This window comes from Scylla paramamosain, chromosome 8, assembly GCF_035594125.1.
Source record: "Scylla paramamosain isolate STU-SP2022 chromosome 8, ASM3559412v1, whole genome shotgun sequence".
Classification (NCBI taxonomy): domain Eukaryota; kingdom Metazoa; phylum Arthropoda; class Malacostraca; order Decapoda; family Portunidae; genus Scylla; species Scylla paramamosain.
The window spans coordinates 22,719,540-22,729,539 of record NC_087158.1 but is presented as its reverse complement, the minus strand read 5'-3'; the positions used below and the strand labels follow the sequence as shown (position 1 = coordinate 22,729,539).

The window sequence follows — 10,000 nt, the reverse complement described above, 5'->3', positions numbered from 1 at the left end:
GCTACAGTGCTACTCAGGTTTCTGAAGTTATTATGCTGGAATTATTAATGCTACTACTACTACTACTACTACTACTACTACTACTACTACTACTACTACTACTACTACTACTACTACTACTACTACTACAACAACAACAACAACAACAACAACAACAACAACAACAACAACTACTACTACTACTACTACTACTACTACTACTACTACTACTACTACTACTACTACTACTACTACTACTGTTGCTGCTGCTGCTGCTGCTGCTGGTGCTGCTGCTGCTACTGTTGCTACTGCTGCTGCTGCTGCAGTGAAAAATTTTCAGTTTAAAATTTTTCAACTGATAATTGGAATATATTCTTTACTTAAAGAAGAGCCATTGTATATATGTGAAATATAATTTAGAGTTCTTAGGAGTGCGGCAGAGATATAATCATATTTCACTTTAAGAAAAAACTGGACACTTAAAAAAAAAAAAACTTTTTCGATTGATGTATAGTTTTCATACTAATATTCTTCTAATGATGTAATAATCTGTAATCTTAAAGGAAAATTTTTATCGCAAATAAAAATAATTGTACAGGTCCAGATATTAACTAAAAGTAAAAAAAAAAATTTGATAATTAGCATACTCTTTTCTTTAAGTAGAACCATTGTACATATTATGTAAAATATTCTTTTGATTTTTTTTTTTTTTTTTTTTTGAGCGCGGCATAGATAATAATAATATTTAACTTTTAAGATGAAGATACTTAAAAAAACACACTTTTTCGATCGATAAATACTTTATATACTTGATGGTGTCAGTAGTAGTACTGTAAATCATTTATACTACTACTACTACTACTACTACTACTACTACAATTATTATAATATGAAGCCTTCAGATTAGAACAGTGAAAAATCAGGTTTCGAATTGAATACAATTTTTTTTTTCTCAGTAACAACACATTTTTTTTTTCGATTAAAAAAAACAGACTATTTTCTTGTGTTGTAACAGCCTTGAATGGCAAACGACAGCTCGACAGACGTGCAGGGAGCTGAGGGACCCAGGCAGCGGAGGTCATCACCGAGGCACAGCACCACTTGGCACAACTCCTCTTCTCCCTTCGCCCACCTCATAATTACTCACCATTATTATTATGAATCATGTAATGCCATAATTCTAAGCTTGTGTACCCGTGTCTTTCCTGGAGGCTCGTGAGCTGGTGCAGTACCGGCGCCGCGGCCGCGTACTGGAGGTGCGGCTGCGGGACGTGAGCCTGGACCGAGTGTTCAACCACGCACGGTCCAATTACAAGAGCTACGAGATTTTGTCCAAATTCGCCCACGTCACGCACCTCACCATCTTTGCCTTCGATTGCCATCAAGAGAAGGAAACAGAGGCCTACCTGGGCGTGCTGAGCCAGCTGCTGGATACAGGTGCGATATCTGGTGAGGTTTTCCTGTACACTAGCTTTACTAGCAAGGGTGTGTTGCAGAGGAGGGGCTGGTGCTAAACTTTTTTTGTAGCCAGATTTAATGAGGTACTGATGCACATGAACTGTTGTGCCTCTTTCATCACAAGAGCACCTTTCCAGTTATTCAAAGTTATCCTGTTGCACTATCAGCTGAAAGTGGTTTCGCTCAGACTCATTATATTGAGAGATACCGGTTTTCAGAGTAATTTTAAGAGGTTATTGTGTACCTTGTAAAAATTCTGGTGATTTCTTAACCCTCCACCCCAGTATCTCATCATCCCCACCAGTCACCACCCTCATACATCATACCTTGCTTGTAACAGTACATCATTAAACTTTTATGTAGATAAAACTTCAGCATTTCGTAATAGAATTTTAGTAAATATATTTCTAGCTACAGCAACTTGCTCTCATTGTTGTCATTTCACTAAGTGTTATTCTGTTGTTTGATATTTTCGTGATTTTTGGAGGCCTTGCAAAGGGAAATATCAATTCCTAAGTGTGCCGAAATACGATAGTCCGCTAAGAGTCACCAAATCTTGCAGATGTTTCTGGGCTTAAGAAACATTTTTTGCCACCTATGGAGCCTGAACAAGAAACACCACCCGAGAACGTGTCTTACCTTGGAAAGCATCTGCAAATCCTTAGAAAAATACCCGAGGTCTCGATGCAGCAACCTTCCTTGAACGCAGTGGAGGTAATGACTGAGCCTGAACACGTCACGCCCTTCGAGGACGTGCCCTGTCTTAGAAAACACCAAAAAGGCAAGAGAGGAAGACCCAGGAAGGTCTCGAGGTACCTTCCTCCCTTGGACGCAATGGACTTGATAACACAGCCTGAACACGTCACGCCCTTCGAGGACGTACCCTGTCTTAGAACACACCGAAAAGGCAAGAGAGGAAGACCCAGGAAGGTCTCAACGCATCAGCCTCCTCTGAACGCAGTGGACTCAATGAGAGACTCCATGATCTCCCCGCGACGATCCCTGGTTACCCGCAGACCACGAGGACGCCCTGTCTGGAGTCAAAGACACGCTGCAGAGTCCACAGCATACGATGGTCTGGGGGACATTGGCAGGAGAGGTCAGTGTAGGGGCAGGGCCGGGGACAGTGTCGCTGGAATGACCTCTCCACAGAATGCTCTTGCTGAGGAGAGTGTCCAGGAAGCAAAGGCAACATTATAAGGGTAGTACGGGGACGGTGAAGGCCAGCAGGAGGCGGCGGGGAAGACCCTCATTGGGCCGCGGCACTATACTGCCACAAGACACTCCAGAGACACTGCAGGAAGTGTCGTACGTCAGCCAGAGGAAGGATGAAGCGATTAAGTAGAGCAACGTAGCAAGAGACCTTGGCGAAGCTGGTAAGGACAAGGAGCCTGTCAACAGCTGCAGCGGCGGCGTGATGGCTTAGAGAGCTGGCGCCACAGTCTTACAATTAGATAGCATGTTTTCTCTCCTCATTCCCTCCTTAACCCTCTTACGCACTAGTTTGTTTACTCGTGTCTGCCACAAATTCTTGGTGCTCATGAAGGAGAGTGAGACAGAAGCCTTGTGGAGAAATTTTTATTACCTCAGTTATATTTAGTTTGATGACATCACATCTGTGTTTACATGGTGTGTGCTCGGCCAGGCGTTACGAGTGAGAACTGTAATCATTCTAATCCTATTATTTATTTCTGTTTTGACTCAATATTTTATGGCGGACAACAAGATGAAGTAGTAAATGTTTTGAAGAGTATTCACTAGCTTGCTTATTTGACGAACCTCCTGCCCAGCATCTTTGTGTCGCAATGGTAGACCTCTCGAAGGGCGTTGTCAAGGGTGGGCTGCGTTATGTATGTATGCATGTTATGTTTGGATGGACTGAAAGAAAGTGTGTGTGTGTGTGTGTGTGTGTGTGTGTGTGTGTGTGTGTGTGTGTGTGTGTGTGTGTGTGTGTGTGTGTGTGTGTGTGTGTGTGTGGCGGGGGAGGGGAGAAGTAGGAAGGGAGGCGGGTTGTGATTGCTGTCCCATAGAGAAGAGAGAGAGAGAGAGAGAGAGAGAGAGAGAGAGAGAGAGAGAGAGAGAGAGAGAGAGAGAGAGAGAGAGAGAGAGAGAAAGGTAAAACTCTCGCTGAATACTGAGGTTTTAAGAAAGTATCAAAAGGTTTTATTTTTTTTTACTTTTGTTTATTTATTTATTCATTTGTTTGTTTTCAAGGCATCCATTTCTTGTCATGAGCAAGCAATGTTTGATGCCATGTCTGAGCGTCGCGCAGGAGGGAGCTAACCCGTTACGAGTCTGGGGATGCACTTCAATACGAAATGGAAGAATGCAAACCACAGCGCTCTCTTATTCCTTTCTTCATTCATCTCTTATTTGTGCGTTTCTTCCTTTGACTTTTTGCTTGTTTCTCTTGTTTTGGTGGTTACTGAGTCCGTTATTTATTCACTTTTACCTAGGACTGAATGCATTAAGGAAGCGTCAGGAGCCGTTGCATAGAGCCTTGTTTGGCGCCATGGAGGGAAAGGATAAGAATGACGGAGTAAGCTGAGCCTTCTTAATCATTATGGAGGAGAGTAGAGTGTCAACAGAAGGACTCAGAGATACGCTGGATGAGGCTCTGATGAGTGAGTGGCCTAGAAACTAGACGACTTGACAAACAAGTTGCGCATAACTGTCCATCCTGGCAAGCTGCCACCGAATGACAAAGGGCTGACCTGCGAACGAAACCTGCCAATTTAACTCGTGTTGGTGATAATGATGATGACGCACAAGAAAAGAAAATTGGGTCCACTATGACTATTAGGTGTGACGGTACGACAGTTTATCATTCACTAGTCATGCACCTTGTAAATAATTCAGGTTAATTCTCACGGTAAACACCAAGACACGTAGTAATTTGCACTCACTTATCACTCCTTTCACGTCTACGCTGGCGTCGAGGAAAATAAGTAAACATGTACTATTTACGACACATGCACAAAAGTTAAATCATCACAGACTTTCCACCTATTTCATGTTATCCCCTCGTATCTCAACAATCTTTGAAAAATTATACTTAAATACAGTACAATCTTAGTTTTCATTCATTTCACGTCACTTAAGGGAAAAAAAAATGTTTGAGATGGGGAGGAATGAATAAAATAACAGGGAAAAAAGAGAAGAGTAGAGAAAATATATCATATACAGCGTACAAAATTTTTTTTAGAGAGAGAGAGAGAGAGAGAGAGAGAGAGAGAGAGAGAGAGAGAGAGAGAGAGGGAGAGAGAGAGAGAGAGAATCATACAATAAATTAGACACAAAAAATGCAAGATAAAAAGCAAATAAATAAACGAACATGAAATAGGAGGAGGAAGAAGAGGAAGATAACAAGGTAGGATGATATGAAATCTAAAAAAAAAAAAAAAAAAAAAATATATATAAAAACGAACTCCAGGATTATTTTTTAAGCACCTAAGTTGTACATATGAGTAGGTACAAGGACAAGGTGACACGTGTATACTGTATTGTGTGATATATCTTTATTGCTTTATTGCTCACCCTTTTCCAATATATACAGCTTTCTCAATATAGAGAGCACCTTAGTCCTCTTAGGTATTCTTAAGCATTCATCACCATTGTTGTTGTTGTTGTTGTTGTTGTTGTTGTTGTTGTTGTTGTTGTTGTTTTTGTTGTTGCTATTGCTGCTATTCTTCTTCTTCTTTTTCTTCTTTTTTTTTCTTCTTCTTCTTCTTTTTCTTTTTCGTGTGTACCTCTTCCTCCTCCTCCTCCTCCTCCTCCTCCTCCTCCTCCTCCTCTTTCTCTAGTACTCTTGCATATAGGTAAGCAAGAGGAGGCACGGAATCACCTGCCCTCACCTAACCTTACCTGAACTCTCTCTCTCTCTCTCTCTCTCTCTCTCTCTCTCTCTCTCTCTCTCTCTCTCTCTCTCTCTCTCTTCCTCCCCCTCCTCCTCCTCCATAGCCATTACGAACCCATCGCGAGACATGCCCATAAACCGTCGAGAAGCGTACCCATGTGAGTCATCCTCGTGGGCAGCGTGTGCGTGAGGGACCCCAAATGTTTCGTATTGTCTTTCTAGTGGACTCAGATGCCACTAATTCCACGTACAGTTCCTCTGGGTTTGTTTGGCTCTCTTGTCTTCACTGGTGGCGATGTGCCTTATTTTGTTTCGTTTGTTTTTTTAGTTTTTTTCTAGTTTTGTTTTTGTTTTTTGTATAATTTTTCTTCCTCGTTCTCTCTCTCTCTCTCTCTCTCTCTCTCTCTCTCTCTCTCTCTCTCTCTCTCTCTCTCTCTCTCTCTCTCTCTTGTCATCATCATCATTTTCATCACCATCATCATCACCATCATCGTCATCATCGCGTAGTTGTTGTTGTTGTTGTTGTTGTTGCTACTGCTGCTGCTATTTTTATTTATTTTCTTCTTTAGCTCCTCCTCCTCCTCCTCCTCCTCCTCCTCTTTTCTTGGAACTTCTAAAGGAAAGGTCATTGACTTCTTTTTTCCTTGTTCGTACAATCATCCTTTGCTTTTGTTGTTTTTCATCATCATCTTCGTCATCATCGCCTTCGTCTTATACTTCTTGTTCTTGTTCTTTTCCCTCCTCCTCCTCCTCAATGCAGTGACGTGAATCCGTCCCGTAAGGAGTTTGCAAAGTTACATGTTGCACGCATTACTTTTAGTGTCCTGTCAGCGTCTCCTCCTCTCCCATGACCTTGACTACTACAGCGAGGTCCTTCATTAGCGTCCTTGCATTAGCTGTTCACTATTTTGTTCTCTCCCTCTCTCTCTCTCTCTACTTTTCCAGTATGATTTTTTGGTTTCCTTTCTTCTTTTCCCTCCCTTGCTCATGCATTCATTTGTTTTAATATAATTTGTTTCAGGGTATATGATTTTACTTTATTTTTCAATGTCCTTTCCTTTTTATTCCTTGCTTTCCCCTTCCCTTTCCCATATCCCTCATAAGCCCTAATCCTTTAACTCAATGCGAACCACTTATTTGTATTCTCACCTCAGCGCCACCTCACTTCAATAATGTTTGCCACCACACATTCTGGCTTCTCTCACTCTCGCTCAGTCCCTCAGAGAATAATTTTCATTCACATCGTTTGTTGCTTTATTCTCCACACCAGTCTTAAACAGTTCGTGCGTCTGTATGTATATTCCCTCTTTCATTATCATACCCATTCTTCATTACTACCTTGACTAGCTCCGTTCTTCTTCCTCATCCTCCTTTTCCTCTTCACTCGCTTTGTCTTATCTTTCTCATCTTCTCTTTCTCTCCCCTCCGCTAACCAGCCAGCCGCCACGCAATCTCCTTATCTTACTTAAGCTCATAACCTCGCCTGTAATTATTTTGCGAGTCGTTCCTGTGTGATGGTAGTGTCCTGCGTGCGTGTTCGTGATCTCAAGGACAAGCAGTCACAAGCACAGGCAGAGGGACTTGAACGCACCGCTTGTATTCCACGGGTATAAGTTACTACTTGAAAAAAAAAAAAAACCTAGTCAGACACTGGTATGTATGTTGATGGTATTGTTCCCTAGCTTGGTTGAAATGTAACTAACAAGCCAATCTGAACGGGTAACTGTTGGCCAAGTTCATGCAGCCTCTGTGCGTCTACACGGCGAGCAGTGGCGTAAACAGCGGGCAGGGGTGAGCTTGACTGTGACCCGAACGCAGCTGTGAGGACATCCGTTAACTTGTATACCATGGGATTCTTTTTTTCTCCCTCTCTCACTCTCTCTCCCCTGATCGATCTTCCACAATTATTCTCGCAAAACTCCGTCTGGCTCTGTCTGGCACACACACACACACACACACACGCCGTCCCTGTTGTGTTGTCCAGCTCGGCGGCGATGTGTTGCCACTCTGTTTGTGGCTTTCCTTTGTTTTGCGACCTACACCACCATGCCAGCCTGCACGACAAAGTTCTGGCATATTTTGCAGATACCAGGGAGAATTGGATGCAGATGGTGTGTGAGGTGGAAAACGGAACAGCTGCTGCTACGAAAGGCGGGTTTGGGGGAGGCACCAGGATGGGGGAGTGGATCAGGAGAGGAGGCGGTCCGTGGGAGGGGGCAGGGGAACCCGCGCCTGGCGGACGTATAAGTAACCAAAAATCGATTTCCCTCCATGTCATATTTACCAACAAAATGCAATGATACAGTCAGCTTTCCATGACTCAAACACAGAATGTCACATAGGATCGGAGTAGAATGCAGTTTGTGATGGAAATGCTGAAATAGTGTTAAGCTTGTACAAGACGTTGGTCTGACGCCACAGTCCGGGTCGAGACCTCAAACGAGTCGTCTGTGGTCTCTTGGTGGGGGAGGGAGTGTCTGGGTTCCGTTCGCCCAAAATGAAAGTGTAGTGTAGCGGCTTAGGCGGTGTCGGAGAATCGAGCTCTCCCTAAGGGTTCGATCACAGGAAAACCTCGTCTCCTCGCCTCTCCACCACCACCACCACTCAGGGCGACGTGGGCGTGGGAGGGAGCTCCGTAGATAAGTGTGCGAGGTGTGCTGCATTTTTGTAGGTGGAGAATGGCGAGGAGGGAGCGTGTGTGCTGGGCAGCGGGCGGTGGCGGTGATGCTGTGGTTAGCGGTGGACGTCCCCTCCGCTGCCGCCGTCGCCAGCGAGTCCTGCTCCGCCGTCAAGAGTGTGTACCAGGCTCAGGGCTTCCGCGAGACCGTCCCATCGCAACCTATATCAGGTAGGTGTCAGAGGCTTGCGTCTCCTGCAGCAGAAAGCCGCCCTTCTATCCGGAGGGTTTGTATGAACGTTCTCTTACTCTCCCTCCCTCCCGCCCTTCCTTCTCCCCTCCCACCACTCCCAGCCCCCCAGGCGCCGTGCTCTTCCCTCTGTATGGGTAATTCTGCCATGCATTGTCTGTTCCTTGTGTGTGTGTGTGTGTGTGTGTGTGTGTGTGTATCATTGAGCGCTTTCCTGTTTACGTTACGGCCGTTGCTGGAAGGCTTGCTGCCTCTCGTGTTGGTCGCCCGGTACCTCGCTGCCTCGCATGCAGGCGTCACTCATCACACAGGCGCCGGGCGGGCCACTTAGTATACAATGTAGCTTTATCTGGCGGCGCAGGGTGCCCTGGCGTGGCGGCGTGAGGGGCGCCCTTGTGCACCCAAATGGCATGTGATTCATTAGGTGTTGACACTCTAAGCCTACATCTTAAGCCTAAGGGAGTTGTGCCCATAATTTTACTTTAAAATCAGCATGAGGTGGGAAAGAAGCGACATGGGGCGCCACGCAGCCCGACCCGGCGTGTGTGTGTGTGTGTGTGTGTGTGTGTTGCCTCGGACCTTGCGGTCACTTAAGAGTCGTGGGAATGAGAATGATGAGCAAGATAAACTGCGGAAGTCATGCTCTTTTGTATACACGAAAGTGCAGCCACGAACTACAAGCATAACGAAGGATGTAAAAGTTGAGCATTAATTTAGATAACACCGTGAGTTGCGAAGACGTTGGTGTTGGCAGGTGGCGGGGTCTCCTCCCTCTCCTCACATGGCTCGGCTTAGGGGACTCGTGCAGGTAATATCGCAGGTAATAATATGCACCCGGGAGAGCGCAAGTCCTCGTCCCTGGATGTCTTAACGTCTCATTGTGTTAAGCATATTGCACCAGTTACAATGTGTCACCTGCATTACTACTTTAATTAACAGCGTCTTCACCTCAGAGGGCACACACTCAAGGGGTCCTGCGTCCATTTACAAATCCCAAAGGTGTTGTTCTTTTGTTGTGTCTTTCTGTGTACTTTAACCCCACGAATTTACCACCCCGCACAGGAGCCAGCATACTCTCTTAAATTAGGTGGCGTATCCATGCATATATTATCATGTCAACGTGCATGCGCAGTGAAGGTTATGTACCGAGATTCCCCAAGAGAGAGAGAGAGAGAGAGAGAGAGAGAGAGGAGGGTGATAAACTGGAGTAAAGAAAAAGAGCGACGTATATTATATCGCAAGGAAAATACATAGTTATAAAATACGGAAATTGCTCTAGATTCCGCCAGGAGGGAAGGTACGCACTTAGGCAGATGATAAAAGCCGAGAGATAGTGCCTCTACTCTAGCCAAGAACAGAGAAGCTTTAGTGAGAGCGTAAAATAATCAATAGGGTAAGGCACTGCTTGCGTTAAGTGCGTGGTAAGAAATCCAGATCGTGTTTAAGGCTTGAGGTAAATATAGGATGGATTTTTAAGGTACTGCAGGAGATGGAAGGACGCTGAGGTGCAGGTGTGGCCATTGTGTCTGATATAGAGGAGGACGCAGCACAGTTCCCCGATGTGTTGTGAGTGAGCATTTCAAGGAGCGTTCGTGGAAGGGGGGTGGAGTTGAGTAGGGGCGTTGGGTCAGGATGGAAGGAAGAAGGAAGCCTGTCAGAATGAGGACATAGGGAGTGAGCACCTCATTCATTCTGTAGGAGGGTGGGTGGGGTGGATCCATCTGGGGCTGCATTGTTGAGGGTGAACGCGGAGCCTCTTAAGAGCTCCGTGGCGTGTCCTGAAACGATCCTATTCCCCGCTCATGTCTGCGGCAGGACATTCCCACTCACGTGACGGACG

The 10,000-nt window shown here is 45.1% G+C and overlaps 2 protein-coding genes across 4 annotated transcripts in view; both read left to right on the top strand.

Moving 5' to 3' along the window:
• Positions 1-3,190, top strand: part of LOC135102981 (uncharacterized) — a 6,057-nt gene extending 2,867 nt beyond the window's left edge. Inside the window, exons 3-4 of the mRNA XM_064008764.1 lie at positions 1,191-1,416; positions 2,000-3,190. Of these exons, the coding sequence (XP_063864834.1) occupies positions 1,191-1,416; positions 2,000-2,637 (864 nt within the window). The 3' untranslated portion in view covers positions 2,638-3,190. The remainder of the gene's footprint in view (positions 1-1,190; positions 1,417-1,999) is intronic.
• Positions 3,191-7,708: 4,518 nt separating this feature from the next.
• LOC135102979 (uncharacterized) overlaps positions 7,709-10,000 on the top strand; it is a 109,046-nt gene continuing 106,754 nt past the window's right edge. For 2 of the 3 annotated variants that reach the window (XR_010269879.1, XM_064008761.1), the window contains exon 1: positions 7,711-8,141. Coding sequence is in view for 2 of the 3 variants with exons in the window: in XM_064008761.1 (XP_063864831.1) it covers positions 8,018-8,141 (124 nt within the window). In the remaining variant the exon portion in view is untranslated. Of the gene's footprint in view, positions 8,142-10,000 lie in introns of all 3 variants that reach the window. The other variant, XM_064008760.1, reaches the window with a different exon arrangement.